At 51.8% G+C, this 19748-nt stretch overlaps 8 protein-coding genes across 8 annotated transcripts; 5 read left to right on the plus strand and 3 right to left on the minus strand.

Annotated features, from left to right (window-relative positions):
• The first annotated feature begins 504 nt into the window (after positions 1–504).
• PV05_02913 (uncharacterized protein) lies at positions 505–2769 on the plus strand. Its single transcript, XM_013463520.1, has 7 exons — positions 505–669; positions 788–1057; positions 1111–1590; positions 1640–1764; positions 1814–1979; positions 2027–2133; positions 2197–2769. Exons 1-7 carry the CDS (start codon positions 576–578, stop codon positions 2557–2559), a joined length of 1605 nt encoding a protein of 534 aa, XP_013318974.1. The 5' UTR covers positions 505–575; the 3' UTR covers positions 2560–2769.
• Positions 2770–3044: 275 nt separating this feature from the next.
• On the minus strand, positions 3045–4595 carry PV05_02914 (uncharacterized protein; the record flags this gene model as incomplete). Its single annotated transcript, XM_013463521.1, has 1 exon — positions 3045–4595. One exon carries the CDS (start codon positions 4593–4595, stop codon positions 3045–3047), a length of 1551 nt encoding a protein of 516 aa, XP_013318975.1.
• A 1278-nt stretch (positions 4596–5873) lies between these two features.
• On the plus strand, positions 5874–7337 carry PV05_02915 (uncharacterized protein; the record flags this gene model as incomplete). The annotated part of the gene is made up of 3 exons (XM_013463522.1): positions 5874–6049; positions 6244–6899; positions 6982–7337. 3 exons carry the CDS (start codon positions 5874–5876, stop codon positions 7335–7337), a joined length of 1188 nt encoding a protein of 395 aa, XP_013318976.1.
• A 494-nt stretch (positions 7338–7831) lies between these two features.
• PV05_02916 (uncharacterized protein) lies at positions 7832–9059 on the plus strand. Its single transcript, XM_013463523.1, has one exon. The coding sequence runs from the start codon at positions 8074–8076 to the stop codon at positions 8569–8571; it is 498 nt and encodes a 165-aa protein (XP_013318977.1). The 5' UTR covers positions 7832–8073; the 3' UTR covers positions 8572–9059.
• Positions 9060–9840: 781 nt separating this feature from the next.
• On the minus strand, positions 9841–12620 carry PV05_02917 (uncharacterized protein; the record flags this gene model as incomplete). The annotated part of the gene is made up of 4 exons (XM_013463524.1): positions 9841–10706; positions 10748–11284; positions 11353–11973; positions 12035–12620. The coding sequence occupies 4 exons, from the start codon at positions 12618–12620 to the stop codon at positions 9841–9843; spliced, it is 2610 nt and encodes an 869-aa protein (XP_013318978.1).
• Positions 12621–13939: 1319 nt separating this feature from the next.
• PV05_02918 (peptidyl-tRNA hydrolase) lies at positions 13940–14632 on the plus strand (the record flags this gene model as incomplete). The annotated part of the gene is made up of 2 exons (XM_013463525.1): positions 13940–14270; positions 14328–14632. 2 exons carry the CDS (start codon positions 13940–13942, stop codon positions 14630–14632), a joined length of 636 nt encoding a protein of 211 aa, XP_013318979.1.
• A 1026-nt stretch (positions 14633–15658) lies between these two features.
• Positions 15659–17352, plus strand: PV05_02919 (uncharacterized protein; the record flags this gene model as incomplete). The annotated part of the gene is made up of 3 exons (XM_013463526.1): positions 15659–16634; positions 16687–17147; positions 17209–17352. The coding sequence occupies 3 exons, from the start codon at positions 15659–15661 to the stop codon at positions 17350–17352; spliced, it is 1581 nt and encodes a 526-aa protein (XP_013318980.1).
• PV05_02920 (uncharacterized protein) lies at positions 16700–19459 on the minus strand. The gene has a single exon (XM_013463527.1). It carries the CDS (start codon positions 18957–18959, stop codon positions 17925–17927), a length of 1035 nt encoding a protein of 344 aa, XP_013318981.1. The 5' UTR covers positions 18960–19459; the 3' UTR covers positions 16700–17924.
• Positions 19460–19748: the final 289 nt, after the last annotated feature.

A 19748-nucleotide genomic window follows, 5' to 3' on the forward strand; every position in this document is an offset into this window, starting at 1 on the left:
TCCACAAGGACGACGAAGCCAACATCAGTTCTTTTCAATGGAAGCCACATCGTTGTCAGGAAAAGATCGCCAGCCATGTCACGCACGATTCTAGGCCATGATGTGCAGAGACCAGAAAAGTTCGGTCAACCATCTACCTTTCCAGGAATTTGCTCGGCAGATCTCTCTCTCTGCGACCCCAGTCTGGTGTGGCTTGAGTCTCAGCACATAATCGCATCCTTTTACGGATATAGCGGTCCGAGATTGCCATCTTCATTCTAGTAAGTATCTGACGGCGGCTCTAAATTCGACGAAGAGCTTCATCAGCCTACAGCTCGCCGATACCGCTTCCCCGCAAAAGGTCCATCCAGGTGAAAGGATTGGAGCAGGATATGATCGAAGAGATTTAACCCGCAGTGGGTCCAGAGGGGCAGATGCATCATTTCCTCCTGGAGCAAAATGATAGCCCTACGATTATAAAAGCATGGAGATCACCATCCTCGTGGCTCGCATCATGCTTGTGGCGGCTTCACTTAACAATCTCTCCTTCCCACGCACTTGAGAGGATCCAGTCGAATACTCATTGACAAGGCAACATGAGTAACAAATTGGGCCTCCCCGGCCTCAAGGGTACGCCCTTGATCACTGCCATTACTTCCGTTTGTTCGGCAGCATTCTTGCTTTTTGGCTGTAAGTGGTTCTTCTACACTGAGGGAAATATAGGCCCCCTTTGAATCGGGAGCTCTTCCACTGATTCCATTTCCCAACTCGAGTCACATGCAGTATTGCTGACGTTGTCTTCAAAAAGATGATCAAGGAGTCATGAGTGGTGTCGTTATCTCCGACTACTGGCTTCACGAGATGGGCAACCCCAGTACCGTTATGGTTGGGACCATCGTAGCACTGTACGATGTTGGTGCGGTGTTTGGAGCCATCGGGGCTGCCATGACAGCTGAGAGGCTGGGCAGGAAGCGCGCATTAATCTTTGGAACAGTGCTTCTGATCATTGGGTCGGTGCTGATGGGCTCGTGCTACGAGAGAATCCAGATGATGTTTGGGAGAGTCTTCACAGGTCTTGGTTAGTCATGCATATCCCCTACATTACCGTGACCCAGCTGACCCGAGACTCAGGCATCGGCTACATTACCTCGGTCGCGCCAGTATATCAAAGTGAGGTGTGCTTGCCAACTCAACGAGGTTGGCACCTATGTTGCCAATTGACTACCCTGTTGTTCGGACTTATGCTCGCATACTGGATGAACTATGCCTTCTATTTCCAGCCAGGCCAGCTGCAGTGGCGATTTCCCCTGCTTTTCCAGATCGTTCCAGCAATTTACATCATCGTGGTTACGGTTTTCCTTCCCGAAACACCTCGGTGGCTTATGTTACATGAGACGAGCCCTGAAAGGGGTACTCATGTTCTCTCCAAGCTTCGAAATGCTCCGATTGACCACCCGAGCGTGCAGAAGGAAAAGGAGGAAATTTTAATGGCTGTGCAAATGGAGCTCCAGGAAGAAGGATCATGGAAGGATCTCTTCCGGGATGGGGGCGTATCAGCCCACAAACGCTTCTGGCTAGCTGTGGGTATCCAATTCATGCAACAAACTTCCGGTAAGTGAGACACTGTGATTTATCCCTAATAGTGCTCTGATCTTGCCAGGAATCAACATTGTTAGCTATTACGCGCCAACGATTTTCCAACAGAGTCTGGGAATGACGCAGGAAAGGGCTCTTTTTGTTGGAGGCTTCCTTCAGATTTGGTACATCCTCGCATCGTTCCTCACGGTACGTCATTCTGTGTTCATGACCCAAAAGTCCTGTCTAACAAGGGGAGTGGTATATGATCGATTCGGTTGGTAGACGAAGGCTTTTCATCAGCATGGCTATCGGTATGTGCGTGGTGCTCGTCGCGGAGGCCATTTGTGTCGCAAATGGCGGTTTCCATGCCGGAATTGCTGCCGTCTTCTTCGTTTTCGCGTTTGAGGGATGCTTCACCTGGGGTAAGTACGAGACGAGGTTGGGGTTGTGCCTTTACTAAATGGAACAGGATGGATGGCAACAAGCTGGGTTTATCCGGCTGAAATCCTTCCCTTGAAGATTCGAGCGAAAGGTATGGGTCTGGCTGCTGCTGCGGACTTTCTCGGCAATTTTGTTGTAAGCACCTACTCCTACTCCAGCGGCTGCAGAACACCATGGTGAACTGACTGTCCATGAAAGGTGGTTGAAATTACTCCTCCCGCGCTGAAGAATATAGGTTACAAGACATACATTATCTTTGCGGTCCTCAACATCGTCACGGCTACAGTGTGCTTCTTCTTCTACCCGGAGACCAGTGGCTTGTCCCTCGAGCATATCGACATGTTGTTTGTCGAGGATGCTGCTGAGTCCGCCAACGAAAAGAAAGGCCTCAACAGGTTCAAGTGGAAGATCGTCCCGAGAGCATGGGCGGCGGTCAGGCGGGCCAGGGAAGAGAGAAAGGGGGCCAAAGAGAGTGGAGATGGACGAGGTGAAATGGGTGAAACCACCGAAACATTCGAGAAATCAGGCACGACCAGTCTTGCCCACGTCGAAAAGAACTAGGCGATTGGGTTTGACCGTGTGTTTCTTGGAGAGTTCTGGGTACGTAGAGCAGATTGGAGCTGCCGTGGATGAAGGGAAGATGGTGAATGACTGAGGTCGGCTGCAAGTGCGGAGGAGAATGCCCGAGGTGTTGGGACAGTTGGTTTCTGTTACAGCTGCTGGCAATCTTTGATAATGTATCAATGGCACTATTTGAGTAGGAGAAGTAGCCCAAACCCTGCGAAAGGGATCGCAATGGCAGCTTTTCAGACGAGATCGGAGACCTCGAATGCACACTCATCCTACCTTGTTCATACCAGCAGGCGGTTGGAGTGGTGAAAGCAACATACTGTTCGTACAATACCCGCATGGAGCATGCTGGAGTTTCTAGCCGGCTTCTAACGACCCAGATCTCGACCTCCACAGCGGTCAAGCGCAAGGATTTACTGACTGGAGGTACAGGAACCAAAAGAAGGGCAAGTATTGTATTTTCAGAGGTTACACTTCTACACAGCCCTCCTGGTGATACGAACGGGCAATGGACCCGTATGACCACTCAACGTCTCAATGGTTGGCAATTCCCAATCCGGGGAGGAGAGTTCAAAGTCATATCTCCAGAAGAGTGTGGCAATGGTCAGGGACATCTCAAAGTAGGCGATATTCCTCCCAATACACGCTCGGCCACCCTGCGAAAAGCCCAGAAACGCTCGTTGTATGCTGTTATTGTCCAGCCAACGCTCGGGTCGATACTCATCTGCAGCTTCTCCAAATATCTTCTCGTCCCTGTGCAGGGTGTAGGTTGACACCGACACGGTGGTGCCTTCGTCGAACCACTCTCCAGAAATCTGCATGCCACCAGGCGGGATCAACCTGGGCAAGCCGACGGGGAGGGATGGTCTGAGTCGGATGCCCTCGTCGATGCATGCCCGGAGGTAAGGCAGGTGCTGGATGTCATGGTAACTGGGCAGAGCCAACCCGTCTCCTGCGTTCTCAAAGGCTGGTTGCAACTCCTCGCGGAGTCTCTTGACGGCGTGTGGACTTTTCGCCAGTAGCCAGATGATATTTGTCAGAGCGATCTCGGTGTTTTCCCCGGCGGCATTGAACAGATTCTGAGCTTCGGTCAGGATCTCGCCGAATTCAAGGCACAACGGCTCCTGAGACTTCTTGTCCCAGAGCAGGGCGCTCATAAAGTCGTCGATGGGCTTCAGGCCGCGTTGGGTCCGATCGGTTTCCGCTAGTAGCCTTTTCCTCGTCAGATGGATCGTAATGTCGCGGAGCTGGTTGCCGTGCTGCCACTCGTCGTGCCAACTGGTGAGAGATTTGATGAACGGTATCGACTGTGGTGCCCAGCCAAGTGCCGTGGACACACGCAGAGATCCACAGAGCGACTTGTGGATGTCGGCCTGGTAGAGCTTTCCCCGGATGGTCTCGGCGGTGGTGGTCGTTGAGCCTCTTTCCAAGAAGCCCGGATTGACTCCGAAAAGGAGTACGCTGATTGAGTCGTACATCAGGCCGAGCATCATGCTCTTCATGTCCACCACCCCCTCCAGGCCACTATTGGCAGTGGTAGTATCGCTCGTCTTGTCTAGGAGATGGATCAATTGACTGAGGTGCCGAGAAAAGACGGTTTCCAATTCCACAATGTTCTTTTGGGCAAATGCCGTAGCAAACCTCTTCCTCTTGACATTGTGGACGGCCTTCTCTTGAGCGTCCGAGACATTGAGATGTGTGGACACGAACGCTCCGTAGAAATTATCCTTGATGGCAGGCGTGCCGTGCCCGTACATGTCCTTGACAGCATCAAATGTCGAGAATGAAACGTGGGTGGGCCCGACGCGGACGGTGCTTCCAAGCTTGAGATGTGCTTGATGGATCGCAAGTGTCCGAGTCGAGCGATACTGATGCACCACACCCCAGAGATTTGTGAAAGCAGCGCACGAGACGCTGGGAAACCGACGCAACCCTTTAGGATCCTGCCAGTAGGTGATCAAAGGGACGAGGACGGCCCTCGCGAATATGGCACACAGCACAATGCTTGCCAGAAGTATTCCAAACATGACTGCTTGCTTGCAAGAACCGGATTGCCACGAGAACGCAGCAGCCCATCAACAGCACAAGAGTATTAACGAACAGCAACGAGGGTCAGTGGCGGTAGGAGCCAGCGAAGAGGGTCATTCATATTATTCGGAACACCATTTTTTGCCAGAAGTCCACGCCCCGAGCTGAGGCGGATGACGACCTGACGTACCTCAGCAATCACCAGTGTTTGTACCGCCGACCCTCGTCCCGTTTATCCTCATCTGATCGAGGGAGGTCCATGCAGATTTGTCGGCACAAAATTCACAAATATAGTAAAATGGCCCCGCGACGCTCTGATCCCTATGGGCCCCTCAGTCTTGACACCCCCAGTGAACCTCCGCATCGCGGATGTCGGCATAAGTGAGCTTCTCGAACCCCCAGCATCCAAATCGACACGTTTCGGACCACGTAAGGTCATCTGCGACCTTTGAAGTAATCATGCACCGTGTTGTGGCTGGCGAAATGGGCCACAAGAACAAGAATGACAAGAAAGCCTGGTACGACTGACCAGACTGTGACTTTGGTCTCGGCGTCGTTTTGTTGGCTGACACGCTCTCGCCTCACAGCAAAGATTGTCGGAAGAGAAAGGTGCGATGTATGTCGGTCCACGCGGTCGCGGTCTTCACACCGATTCAATTCAGTCTTCGCGATACACTACGGTATCCTTGGGTAAATCGTGTAACTTGGCGCTAGGGTGCCATTCGACGACAAACAGCAGCGACAACGATTTATGTGGCGGGAAGGTATCCGATTGATAGCGAGGTCCAGCTATTGTTTCGATGAGCGGCAACTTGGTTTACAACCCGGTCAAGCGAGCTTCCCGTCGTTACCGATTTGCCCACGAGACCGTATTATCGTTCCCCATTTCCTACCTATACAGCGCTGACGGACGTCCTTCCCAGGTGATGGCAGCCTTCCATGTGACAGATGTGTGCGGTCGAAGCGCCATTGTGCTTACGCACCACCAACTCGTGCTTTCTCCTTCAGACACAGCAAATTGTCCGGATTGTCCCACAACCAACAAGACCCAGGGTCACGGTCACCGCAAGGCAATGCCGCGCCGGATGACCATGACCACAGTACCGACAGGTCTTTTGCCGAGCCTGAACGCTGCGAGATCAGGGCCGCCACACCCACTAACGGCCATAGCCAAAGCCCACTTGGCAACCTCGATCTTGTTCTGACGCCGCAAGGGCTTGTGGATTCAACAACCTCACAGTCGGTGCCCCAGGCCCAATACTGCTCACCCAGTAACAATGCCACATTCCCATCTCCCAGGCAGCAAGCCGTCCAGCATCCTGCTCCACACAGCGCTAATGGGCAGTCTCCTCCTGGGTCGAGGAGTCGACTATACGACCGGGATGCATCGGCGCGGTTCACCATACAAGAAGGAGAGCTACTCCAATTTTATGTCGAGAAACTGGGTCCATGGGTAGGTATTGCCTGGCTTAGTGCCTCTACAGGGCACGTTGAGAGAACAACATGCTGAATTTATCGTGCTTCCTTTGCTAGCTCGATGTAACAAGTCCAGAACGACATTTCACTTATACCGTTACGAGGTAACTAAAATCGTGCCTGTGCCTTTGTCCCCGCTCACGATACACCTGGCTGACCATTGTATTGCAGCCTAGCATTACGGTGCTCTTTGCTCCTATACGCCATCTTGGCCTGCTCGGCGCGCCTCATCAGACTCCTACAAAAGGATCGGCACCGACCGGACCTGGAAGAGGATGAGGGCAAATTCTATCAGCAATGTCTCCAGCGGCTCATTCCCATTCTCGATGTGGAGAGTACCGAAGTGCACGACGATGCAGTGCTCGCGACCATCGGGATCCTACGCATGTCGGAGCAGTACGACGAATACGACACCGACCAGCAATTCCATCTCGTGCCAGGGGCCTTCTCACGCGCCGGTACCCTGGAATCGGCGAGCACCCTGCTGGGTGGCTTGCGAGAAGCCACTTTCTTCTCCTACGTCCGCGCCGACATTCGCATGGCCATCTTGGGCCAACGAGGGACAAGGCTTCAGCTAGACTTGTGGCCGTTCGACAATGGTTGCCCGAGCAGCGATGCCGACTGGACGCATAGGATGACCTGGCTCCTTGTGCACGCGATCAATCTACTTTATGCTCCCAGTTCGCCCGGTTCATTCACCCACGAGAAATTAGCCAGGCTTGTGGATGAGTGGCAAATGGGCAAACCGACCACATTCAAACCGTACTTCTACGACTGGCCTGATAGGGAAGCATTCCCTACCGTGAAGCTACTCTGTCCCTGGCATAGTAAGTCAGACGGTTTCGTGGGAGATCCATTCGATTGAATGAGGCTTCGAGGATATGCTAACCTGCGTTTCATTTCGACCAGTTGTTGGTCTTCAGTTTTACCATGCTGCCAAAATACTCCTCGCAGTTGCCGGACCCGGCAGCTCTCAGCTTCAAGATTTGGTGGGATACAGCAAACTCGTCGAGGGAGGGATTCTCCTACACTCACGCATGCTTTGCGCCATCTCCTTCTCCAACGACCATTTTGGCTGCCGCATCAACGCGTCTCACCTGGTGGCGATGGGTGCTCAGTTCTTCACGGGAAGAGAGGAACAATGGCGCGCGCTGGACTATTTCAACGTCCTCCAAACGACAATGGCATGGCCAAGCGAGATTTGTCAGGACATGCTGCGAAAAGCATATTCTACTCGCGCCGAGACAACCTCGTATACGTTTTAGCGAGGAAGTTGAGGTTGGTAGGGCCAAGCCTTGGTATAGGATGGTGTCCGGCGTATGGCGGCTCGATACGAGGCTGAACAACTAAGGTATCTGCGATGGTCTCTTAGGTAAATCGTGTAATTTGGCGCTGGGGTGCTATTCGACGACAAACAGCAGCGAGGACAATTTGTGTGGCAGGAGGGCCTCCTGTTCAATGCGATGCCAACTGCTGTTTCGACGATTCAAAGGACAAAGTAGATAGGTTGCTACCTGTCACCCGCCTGTGGGTATCTCGGAGTGGATGTTCTTCCGCAACCTCCGCATAACACGAATACGAACGGCGTATGACAGTGCCAACCTAGAACCACTGGGCTGAACTGGGCTGGGGACTTTGATTTGTTCGTCAATTTCAGCCTCACACTGACCGCTTCTCATGACATTTTTGAGGGTGCTCCCTACCCGCTTTGACTCTGTTCGCTATGTCAATGTACCCTCGTAGAGTGGTAGCCGAGTTCGTGTTTCGTTGGTGGGTCTGATTCGAGAAGGCTGACAAATGATAAATCCACCATCACCAACCACCCTTCTTGGAGCTTCGAGCCACCTACCTCCGTAGAGCCTTGAAAAGAGCAGCCCTTCCCGCCCACCTTCCAAAAACCGGACCTTTTTCCACTGACAACAACCCGAACCTCACCCCCATTAGCAACCTGGATTAGTGACTTGCAGTGGCGAGGAGAAATACCTAGGTAGACATCACATCATGGCACCCGTACTAACACTCTACGACACCGCCCTCGTGCCCGTCCTCCGCACACTCAAGAACCTCACCAACATCCTGAAAAAGGGCGAGGCGTATCTCGACAGCAAGGGCCTGCCGCATTCGGAACTGCTCGAAGCCCGCCTTGCGCCGGACATGCACCCGTTGCCCTTCCAGGTCCGGACGGCGTCGAATGCGGCGAAATTCATCGCCGTGCGTGTGGGCGGGGTCACGAACCAGCCGTGGGAGGACAACGAGGAGACATTCGAGGAGTTGCAGGCCCGGCTGGCGAAGACCGTCCAGTTTCTCGAGGCCGTGGACCGGAGCCAGTTTGACGACAAGGAAGGTGTCGAGGTCACTCTGTTCGAGCACAAGTTCACGGGTCTGAGTTATGTGAATGACTTTGCGCTGCCGAATTTCTACTTTCATGCGGTCACTGTGTATGACATTTTGAGGACGAAGGGGGTGGATGTGGGCAAGAAGGATTGGATTGGGTGGTGAACCGCTAACGTGGCGAGTTCGCGGGTTGGCAGGTTGGCAGGTGGCAGGTTGAAGAGGGCTTTGATTGTTTGTCAAGATGAGACGGTGGAGATGAGAGGTTGGAGGACGGAGAATGGGCGAGGCAACCGGACCATGGTTCCTGCGGATGTACAGGGACAACCGAGGTGGAAGGTTGTTGTTGACATGGGCGTGGAACTGAAAAACCTTTACAGGGGGCGAGGCTGGAGAACTGGCGAACTGGCGAACACCGGCTGGTACCGTTAGGAGGGTGAGAGACGATCATTGGACTTTTCAATCCACGGTATTAATCTCCTGGCGCACCTCGTACTGTACAAAATTGCGGGTTGAGCTTCCCTCCTGATTTCGTGGCCAGAGAATTCTGACGCACAAGAGGCTGTTTGTCGACAAGGCTAGGTACTTCATCGAACCTTGGTCGTAAGCATGATGAGATCCTGGTCGAAGCAGATTCTTTCTTTATCTATGGTTCGGAATACTTGAGCCTCCGTGACCTCCGTGGGGCACCTCGTGTCCCTTCCCTTCCTCATCCTTTCTCGAACTGTGGTTCTTCCGGGTCACGTACTCCATGCCCTGTCCGCTATGCGTGTTGCTTCCGCTGTTCGAATGGGCCTTGCGTTCCTCGTACTCCTCTTGCTTCTGCTGGGCTTTGAGGTTGGCGGGATGTTCGGGATATTTATCCGTGGCGTCTACAATGTCAGGTAACAGGTTTGTCAATTTGGTGTGCTATGGTCGGTAATACTGTAAAGGTATAGCGAGGTGGTCCTATACGTACCAGACATTTTGTCGCTTTGGATTGATCTTTGACTCTGCTGATACTAGTAGCTGGGAGTTGTGCTCTGGAGCAGGATGATCTAGGGTAATGGGTCAATATGGATAATGGGTCAATATGGATAATGGGTCAATATGGATAATGGGTCAATATGGATAATGGGTCAATATGGATAATGGGTCAATATGGATTCTCGAGGGGGATGTCGGTTCGATATGAAGGTGAGGTATCTTTTATCATCTGGTAGGAACTTACGTCATTCATACGTTACGTGATGATGGGTGACATAATGCTCTTCTTCATGGATTCAATCAGATGAGGAGATGGATGAGGTGGAGGAGGTTTTGCTGATCGACACGAAGGATCCGGATATTATGGCCGAGAGCCACGGAAAGCCGTAAAGGGGGGAAACTAGGTCTGACTGAGCGTCGCTCATCGTCAAGATGCCTAAGGTATCAATACCTGGATCTCATCCGGCCCTGTCAGCTTCGACTGTTCTGCAAATCTGCTGAGCGAGGAACTGCAACGTCCTCCAAGTGCTGACTCCTGGACTTCGCAGCCTCGTCACGTGATGCAGAGTGTCTACCCACGTTACTAATCCGTGCTCTTCTGTATTGCGGCGCGAAGTCAGGCGTTCGAATACGAGAAACTGGGAAAGTAGCCGTAATCTCCAGGGATACTCTCGACGGTTTCGCATATTCTGTGGCCAAACTCCGCGAGACCGTGAAGGTACGATAGCCCGGGACGCCAAGTGTACTGAGGACATAGCTGCAGAATACAGTTGTCAGTGGGCCGCAGAATCCGGCTGGTTGGAACTGTTGGGCTTGAACAAATCTTGCGTTATGCAGGAAATTCCACGAGTCAAATTCGAAACTTGAGTCTGGACGAAGGAGCCGCAATCCATCACTGACCATGAAATCCCGCAACGAGCGATGCAGGAAGTCAACACTGAAATCGAACGAGAAAAGCTTGTGCTGTCTCACATTTGCCACATCATGGATTATGGGCAGGAAGACTGCTTCATCCAGACTCTCTGCCTCCGTGGGTGCTTGGAGAGGTGGCTCGTAAACGTCCTCCGACCCGAGACAACGGCTCTTCAACTTTCGCAGAGTCGAGTCGAGACGAATCAAGATGGCTTCCAGACCCAGATCGTCTGTTGCACCTGCTGCAGGCTGCCAAGCAAGCGCTGAGTCGGTCCCAGCAGCATCCAAGAAGAAGAGATCCAGAAATCTGAGAGGGTTCAGTGCGTTGAAATCTTGTTCATCGTGAAGCGCAATCTGAAAACTGATGGAAGCCTCTCTCCGATAGACTGGCAGCACTGAATCGATCATCCGTCCGAAGTGAGCATCTATTGATGCTAGGATTAGCCCCCCAGTTTCAGCTTAGAACACTCAAACCCGTGCTCCAAATCGAGATGCATGATAATGTAAGAGCATGGGAAATGCGGATCATCCATGCTGGCGTAGTAGATGTGTTTATCAATGTACTCTTGAGCCTTCGTAGATAATGGTGGGCGAGAGTGCGAATGAGACGAGCAGGACTTGATGAACCCTCTCCTGCCGCTGGGCATTAGGGAAAATGCGATGCCGGATTTCCACGCCCAAACCACGTGTCCATTCGAGATCAATTGTGCGAATTGATGCAGCCTAACCTGCCAATGTACGTCGCCTCCTCTTTCAACCTGCACTTCCCCGTCTTCCGTGACGGGACCGGGTCTGCCTTCGCTGTACACATGCTCATGCAGTGAGTAGTAGTTCGAAATTTGATACGAGAATCCCCAGCTGAAACTAGACACGATGAATATACATAATGTCGTCACGAGGAAAACCCAAACAGATTTCCCGGACCCGTTGAGTTCCTCAAGGTTCATTCCAAAGATCGAAGTGCCCAGGCTTATTGGGACGAAGAAGAAGGCTAGCATGGTGACTATCAACGGGAAAAAGTAATAGACGTCTCAGTAATCAACGAACCAGTCATATGGACCTGAGACTTACCTAGTTTTGTCCGCTTACCCTCTTCTAGAGCAATTTTGGACTGCTTGATTGATGCACGAGACTCTTCGAGGCTCATCCATCCGACATGGGCTTGTAAGTAGTCTCGGGCAAGCTGCTCGGTGCGATGAAGTTGATGCACGACGCGCTGGAATCTCCCAAATAAACGTACATACTCGTCTTGTTTTTGAGTGCGGCCGTCGTTCCGTTCAGCATCGTACTGCAGGAAACAATCGAAAGGCCCGGTGCTGTCGTGCTTCATCATGCGTAGATCATCCCAAGCTCTTTCGACCAGCATTGGGAGCCGCTGCCACTCGCCTCTGCCCATACGAAGGCTACGATCTTTGCCCGCCAGCTCCCCTCTCAAGATCGTGGTGTGAATATCGAGCACCGGCAACAGGAACATCAATGGGTCTTCGTGCGCAGCGACATGAAGCGATGGGGGCCATTTTCGAATAGATGCCTTAAAAACCTCTGCACAATCCACGAAGAAGTCATGAGTGTAACCCAGTCCTCCTTGATAAAGATCTTCAAGACCATGTGGTCGATAGCCAATAGAAGGCGACCGATCCAGGGACGCTCCCGCAGGAGAGCAGATCTGCAGAGTACCAGCTGACAAGATGACTGCGCCGATGTCAGCTGCGTCTCTGCCGTGGAGACACTGACCTAAAAAAAAGTGACTTACCAACGTTCTTGGGTCTGGAAAAGGTACTCTGCTCAGTAGCGATAATCTTGCTCACCCAACCATATCCGAAATCCAAATGCCGTGGGGAGAACTCGGTCATATATTCTGGTAGCTGAGTATCATGTGTCTCCCAGCCGTTAGGCTGATGTCTGACCATCCGGGAATACACAATATCTCGGAACACTGCGGGCTCGATGTTGTACTCGACTCCAAGAAGCTCTTGGGCACAGAAGCACAAATCTTCCTCAAACACGATTAATCGAGATATGGTGTTGAGTCCAAGCGTTTGCAGCTTTTCTCTGTGTGTCTGGATCCAATCCTGTATGGGTTCGTCCTCAGCAGGAGCCTTGATCTGCCATTCGGTTATATGGCAGGCAGACGAAATGTCTAAGAGGGTGATGTAGCTCTCCGAAGTAGACCTTTCGTCATGACCAAGCCTATACTTCCACCCTTTGTTTTGGAGCTCGGTTGCCCAGATATCCTGGTAATTTTGATGTGCCTGATTCGACATAGTAGACAAGAAGGTGTCAGTGCTCCCATATACAGTGTTCTGCGAGGTAGTCGTTGTGAAGCTCCTCAATGACATCTTGGTGATCGTTTCAAAGGAAGATCTGTTTGGGCCAGATGAATATGATTTTTCAAATACAGATTTTGGTCGACAAGGCTGAGGATGCCCACTAAAGTTAGTGGGAGAGTTTTCAGCTTCCGACAAGTTGCGCTGCTGGTCGTGATGAGTAGATGAGGGCTTACCGCTCAGTTGCCGTCCTTGTTGAAGAGGCTTGAAGCTCTGTGGGAACTGCTCTGCCAGGCATAAACCGCTTATGGCTAGGAAAGATGAGGTTCACGATTGAAGTGCAGCAGACGTGGAAATAATAGTCGCTACCTATCAATGGGCTGAGACAGCCACCTGCCCTACCCTTTTGTCTAGTGTAAGTAGAACAGATAATAAGAGGCTCACTGTTGCATCTGCCTAAGCGCCTAACGCGCGCCGATTAGGCCGAGACCTGCATTGCATGAGCCCTGAACGCGAAGTTTGCCGGGAAAATGAAAGGCAGAATTAGGCAAGAGGATAAGCGACCGCCACGGCAGTCGCACTGGTATATCATTGGCGGCTTCAAGGAATCTGTGGTAGCCATGCAGCGGTGTGAGCAATGTGGTCGTGTGGGCGACATTCGTAGATATCGCACGTCTCCACCCAGAAATATTGAAGGTCATCCATTGAGACTTGTTCCCACAGGACCAGGTTCGCCATATCCAGCCTTATTCTTGCCAGACGCATCTGTATATCTTGGAAAGTCACTTCCTCACCATCGGGCCCCCAAGTATGAGAAAGTATTTCATAGGGCGGAATGTCCTCTCCGATGGAATATTTGGTCAACCTGACCCCTCGACGACGGCCGAGTTCCAAAGCCTCATGGTCACAACACCGATCTGGAGGCACAGAAAAGAGTGACTACAGGGCGGGCAGGATCATGACAGTCTGGATAATTCGATGATGGCCTGCCGCTTATTCGACAGGATATGCAATATGGGCTGTGTAACGGGCTTTGTGAGGTTGCATCTGTGAACTTGAGCGAAACAGACTATGTGAGGTTTCACACGGAGAATCGTAGGCTTGAAGGACTTGTGTAGGTTATGGCGCGAATAATCGAGAGTGACAGGAGCACGGAATGCGGGGGCGCAGGCTAAATCACGTGATGGCTCAGAGCAAACTCAAGTGTTAGCGTGAGATTTAGATCTTGGCATATTTGGCTGCTTTGTAACTTCCGCGTCTGCGATTTCTGAGCGACAGGACAGAACCGGTGTTTGAGGGAAATGATATCTTGTAGCCGGCACAGTGAAGTAGCCAAGGGGGTTTCGAGTTTCCTTTTTCCCTTTACCGTGGCGACTCAATAGTTTGAAACCATGGCTGAGAAGGCCGCTCCTTCAATCGCCGCGGTTGCGGTGTCTTCTCTCATTCTGGGCCTGCTGGCGGGCTACTTTATCGGACAAGGCGCCAGTATTGGTGTATTTGGCGGTCAGAGCAATTCAGGCGGAGTCAAGCAAAGTTGGCCAAACAGCTATGATGTCAAGGTCCATGCAGATTCAAGCGATGAACAGGCCGATGATGAAGATGAGCAAGAAGAAGAAGACGATGAAGACGAAGGCGACGGAAAAGAACTCAATGACTTCAGAGAATCTACCGAGGAAGTCAAGCTTGTGCTGGCAGTAAGGACCGATCTGGGGATGGGTAAAGGTAAGAAGATTGACCTTGAATCCTCCAATGTTGAGCTCAACCTGACTAGCTTTGCAGGTAAAATTGCAGCACAATGTTCTCATGCCACACTCGCCTGTTACAAATACCTGCTCAGCCATCCTTCATCCGCGCCTTTGCTCAAGCGGTGGGAATGGGGAGGACAGCCCAAGATCGCGGTACAAGCTAAATCTGAAGAAGAGCTGGAGACACTGCAGGCCCAAGCAATGAGTCTCGGTCTTTGTGCAAGAATCATACACGATGCGGGTAGGACACAGATTGCAGCTGGCAGTGCAACAGTACTAGGGGTTCTCGGTCCGAAAAGTGTTGTCGACCAGGTTACCGGACAGCTGAGACTGCTATGATACCGGAATTTGCAAGATCTGGTCAAACCAGAATTCCTTCCCCATACCACAGAAGGCCAATTGATGCAGCAATACTCATGCCTCGGTCGCATTCTCCTGTGCATGCAAGCCATCATCATACTGTGGCCCTGTACCATACGTCCCGAGATGGGTTTCTGACCAAAGTCCAAGCAACTCCCAAGCCAAACGACGAATGACGATCCTCAGTATCGATCCGTGCTTCGGATGGAGGACAAGCTTGATCGACTCCTTTCGGAATGGCCTTTGAAGGGAGATGGCCACCGGTGTGGCTGACTTGTGCTAGGCCGCCAAGAATCGCCAATTCTGAGCTTCCACAATAGCTGCTGAATAGCGCTTCCGGCCTACGACGTCAGTTTCCGACATGCCTGCACAGTAGACAGTCCGCCGTTGTCCGGAATGCTTGTCGGAGGACCGACAAAAGCACCAGCTACGAAATGTCGGCAGCATAGCAGAATTTGAAGCATTGCAGCATCTCGGCTCAGATAAAGAACCAATGTCAAGAAAAACATGCAAATCAATGCCTTCGACAGGCTCATCTTGCATCAGCGTCCACTCGTCAAACCATGTCCTAAGCCATCCCATATCCACGATCGTCGGGGTGACTTACTCAGTCCCTTTGTTGCTGTTCTACTGTCTATCTCGATGAGGCTACGTCTCCGGATCGAGCACCTCCACATGTACCCTCCACACATCACGACGATCCCCATAGGTTCGGGTGGGGCAGTTCTCCCGCCACGGAGGAGCTTTGATCAATCACAGATCAAAGAATGATTCAGCCCATGGTTCAGTGGTCGGGTTCATGGACTGTGGATATGTGGTGTTTCCGAAACGTGACCTGCTGTTCCGGACAGGCGGGCACCCCAGGCGGGGAGAATATAATGTTGGCAAAGGACAACATGGCTTGGAACGTTCAGCTGAGCCCTCTTCCTGTTAACTTCCAGCTTGAGGACAGACACAAAGCGCGTTCTCTTCGACACCGGCCTGACCGGTCCAGTTACATCAAAGATGGCTCCTCAGGCTCCTACAACAAGCGCAGAGACCACTCCAATACTGTCCCGGCTGCAGACCATTGCTTTTACGTACCCTCTGCAGCTCATCGCTGCCTTCATACTCTTCCGGGTGCTTTGGAACAAATTTCAGCGACATCTGGTGTCGATTCCTGGGCCTACGCTAGCAGCGTATACCAAATTCTGGAGACTTTACGACGTCTACAAAGGGAAGGCGCATTTGACGGCAATAGACGTGCACAGGAAATATGGGCCGCTTGTTCGCATTGCCCCTAACCACGTCTCCGTCGCAGATCCATCCTACATTCCGATCATCTATAACATCAAAGAAAATTTTACCAAGACCGGCTTCTACCCGATCCAATGCATTTCATGGAAGAAGCAGCCAGAAATGAACCTATTTTCTACACGGGATCCAAACTACCATCGAGTGGAAAAACGTAAAGTCGGTGCAGCATACAGCTTGCCAAACCTGCTCGAGTCCGAAGATGCCATCGACTCTTGCATCACCCTGTTTACGCAGAAACTCAACGAGTTCGCGGCAAAGAAGACTCCGGTTGACCTTGGGGCCTGGCTGCAGTATTTCGCTTTCGATGTTGTTGGCGAGGTCACTTTTGCCAGCAAGCTTGGGTTTTTGGACCAAGGACAAGACGTGGATGGCATGATGAAGGCCATCGAAGGGATGCTTACCTACGCAGCCCTCTGCGGGCAGGTGCCTGAATATCACAAGTTCCTTCTCGGAAACCCTCTATTCTCTATGCTGATGCCAGCGATGGAGACCTGGAACCAGGTGCTTGTTTTCACACTCAAAGCGATCAACGGACGTGCATCGATTAAACGGGATGGAGAGCTTATCAATGCCGATGCTGGAGGGCGAGACATGCTTTCAAGGTGGGCTTATGTCAAGTCTTCGGACCCTGACAAGATGAGCACTCGCGATATCATTGTCCATTTGTCGACAAACGTCTTTGCCGGTATGCTCTTATACTTTGTATGTTTTGGAACATTGGCTGACTCGATTGACAGGAAGTGACACGACGGCGATTGCTCTGCGAGCATTCATCTACTACTTGTGCAAACACCCTAAGTGCATGGCTAAGGTTGTGGAAGAGATCGACAAAGCCGATAAACAAGGCAAATTAAGTTCGCCCATCAAGTACAAGGAATCGACGAACGAATTGCCATACTTCAACGCCGTGCTGAAGGAATCAATGCGCATTCACCCTTCTGTAGGACTGCTTATGGAGCGACATGTCCCACCTGAGGGAGTCGAGATTGACGGACACTTCATCCCTGGCGGCACCATTGTCGGCATCAACCCTTGGGTCACGAACCGAGACCCAGCCATCTTCCCGGATCCTGACGAGTTCAAGCCCGAGAGGTGGTTGAACACTTCAGACGCCCAGTTGAAGCAAATGGACAATATCCTCGAATTGAATTTTGGCGCTGGCAGCCGCAAGTGCATCGGACGCAACATATCCATCATTGTACGCACGCGTTCTCCCTTCTCTCCCTTCTACCCCGGTACAGCTTGCTAACAGTTGGTAGGAGATGCAGAAAGTGCTGGCCCAGCTATTGAGAGACTTCAAGATCGAGTTGACGCACCCGGACAAGGAGTGGCATATTGTTAACCACTGGTTTGTGCAGCAGGAGGGCGTCATTTGCAATTTGACCAGACGGACGAAAGCGTGATGGATGTCAAGGTAGCAGCATTTAGTTATTGTCGCTTCCTGAATATATCTTGTTGAACGTCACAACTTTGCCCCTTGTGCACGTCCTTTTTATCTGTGTGCAACCAGCACAGCTCCCTAGTTTTTCCCTTTTGATTGAGATGGGAGAGGAGTGATTCGTTGGTCAGTTGACGAGTTGACCTCGTTTAGAAATAACCTCCCTCGTAACCAACCCAGGGCCTTGCCCTGCACCAAAGGGCTGCCGACGCTTTGAGCTGTTCAAAGCGCATTAAGCACGCCAGCCTCGTAACGCCTACTGTTAGCCCAACATCCTATCTCGTGGGGCAGGGCATTTGGGTGTGTCATAAATTAAAGAGCATGTCTACCAAGATGCCCTTTCTTCGCTTTGTCGATGTACCATTCAAGATCGAAAACCAAATCGTGGAAAGCCACATGAAAGCCAAGTCTAAGTCTGATCTCTCCTGCATTATCGTGATGTTGTATGTTTGTCAGTGGGCGACGTACCGGTCCCGCACACTGATACCATAAGGCCTGAACAATCTCTTCGACGGAGAGAAGTTGGACACGCAAGTCTTAGGCATATTTCGATGCGAGCTCCTCGCTTCGGCGTTGATACGTTCGTTGATATTTGTTCAATAACTCCAGTGTGATTTTAGACCCTCCGCAGACAATAATGACGACCTTGGATTCAGGACGGAATCCATTCAGGTAGTGTTTCAGTCTTCCGTCGTACGCCAGCGCGACACTCACGCCGCAGGCAGGTTCGACCAGGTATCGTTCATCATCGAGAAACCGCCAGCACGCCGCACATGCTTCGGCGTCGTCGAGGACCACTGGCGTCACGTTGGGCCGCTGAGCTTGTTGGAATGCGTGTTCGGCGACACGGATCGCGCCCAGAGATGTTGCCACGGACGTGATGCTAGGAAGGGTGATCAGCTCGCCCTTCTTGAGTGATTGTGCCAAAGAGTCGGCACCTAGTGTCTCGACGGGCAGCACTTGGACTTGGTCGCCCCAGCCGACGCGGTCGAGACCGTCCATGATACCGGAGAAGAGACCGCCCCCGCCAACGGAGCAGATGATGGCATCTGGCCTTTCGCTGTCGGGCATCTGAGTCTTGATCTCGTCGATCATAGTCGCAGCACCTTCCCATACGGCTGGGTTGTCGAACGGGTGGATGTAGATCCCTCGCTCACCGTGCTTTTCTGCTTCAGGGATGACAGTCTTTCGGAGATACTCGTCTGCATGGAACCAGTTGTCTCCGTGAGAAATGACCTCGCTTGCACCGGCGGCGCGGAGCTTTTCGATCGTCCGCTCGTCTGTGCTGGTGGGCACGATGACGGACGACTTGTAGCCGAGTGAGACCGCTGCTGTCACGCAGGCTAGCCCAGCGTTGCCGCCCGACGATGAATAGAAATGGACGTCCCTGGTGTCGGAGGGATTCTGGGCTTGTATGCTCTTGAGCATGGAATTGCCGATCCCGCGTGACTTGAAGGATGATGAAGGTTGGAGGTTTTCAAGTTTCAAGAATATGCGACATCCTGCGATTTTGGAAAGGATGCTCGATTCGAGCAGGGGCGTCTCGATCCAAGGGTTTCTGATGGATGCCATATTGTCGGTTCTTGTCAATCTGGGTTATTCAGTACACAGAATTGATGTTCGCGTCTCAATAGGATATGTTTTTCTTGGTATATGCTGCCAAAGTGACTAGTAGAGGAGAGGTGGCCGGAAGGTCGATCGAGTGTAATTCGGTCTCACGCCCTGTTACAAACAGCAAGAAATTTCTAGATTCTTACGCCGGTAAGTGTGAGTCAAGTTACTTGTTCGACAGTAGGGGCTACTACTGGTACTTTGTGGGTAGTCCAGAGACTGGACCTGATCGTCCTTTTGCGAGTATGTAGATAGTACTGCGTAGTCATATGCGGTATCCGTACTCCATAACGATACTTGTTCTCTTGACAGTGGGATCCTCCAATATCGCGGCTCGCAATGCTATGACTAAGGTACCTACCAGGACGGTTGTTAGGACGATATGGCGGGATGTCTGGTCATAGAGTAGCCGAGACCGATCTGTAAAACAATCTTGTGTAAAGTGACCACCCGTTCAGAAGGAATTCCCAAGGTAGAAGACATTCGTACCTTGGGTACCTGGTACTTGAGGCTTCCCTTGATACTTCTACAATCCTCTAATTGGCGGGTAATACGATTTGGCGGCTGTTTAGTGGTTGAGTTGAGTCTGGCACGTCTGGCCATGCCCATTTAGGGCCTTTGCAGCGAGCCGAGCGAGCCAGTGGGCTGCCTTGGGTGCCAGGCACTGATTGAAGATGTCATTGCAGAATTTTCGCCGGCTTCGGAGATGGTCGCCGCAGATTTTCTCTTCCCCGCACCAAGCACCCAGCC

This window comes from Exophiala xenobiotica (genome assembly GCF_000835505.1).
Source record: "Exophiala xenobiotica strain CBS 118157 unplaced genomic scaffold supercont1.2, whole genome shotgun sequence".
Lineage (NCBI taxonomy): Eukaryota > Fungi > Ascomycota > Eurotiomycetes > Chaetothyriales > Herpotrichiellaceae > Exophiala > Exophiala xenobiotica.

Bases quoted from the DNA above. Each gene is read 5' to 3' on its own strand.
- PV05_02913 (XM_013463520.1), top strand. From the start codon at position 576: ATGAGTAACAAATTGGGCCTCCCCGGCCTCAAGGGTACGCCCTTGATC. The intron at 1,058-1,110 runs GTTAGTCATGCA...CCCGAGACTCAG, and splicing joins GAGAGTCTTCACAGGTCTTG to GCATCGGCTACATTACCTCG. The intron at 1,765-1,813 runs GTACGTCATTCT...TAACAAGGGGAG, and splicing joins TCCTCGCATCGTTCCTCACG to TGGTATATGATCGATTCGGT.
- PV05_02916 (XM_013463523.1), top strand. From the start codon at position 8,074: ATGGCACCCGTACTAACACTCTACGACACCGCCCTCGTGCCCGTCCTC.
- PV05_02920 (XM_013463527.1), bottom strand. From the start codon at position 18,959: ATGGCATCCATCAGAAACCCTTGGATCGAGACGCCCCTGCTCGAATCG.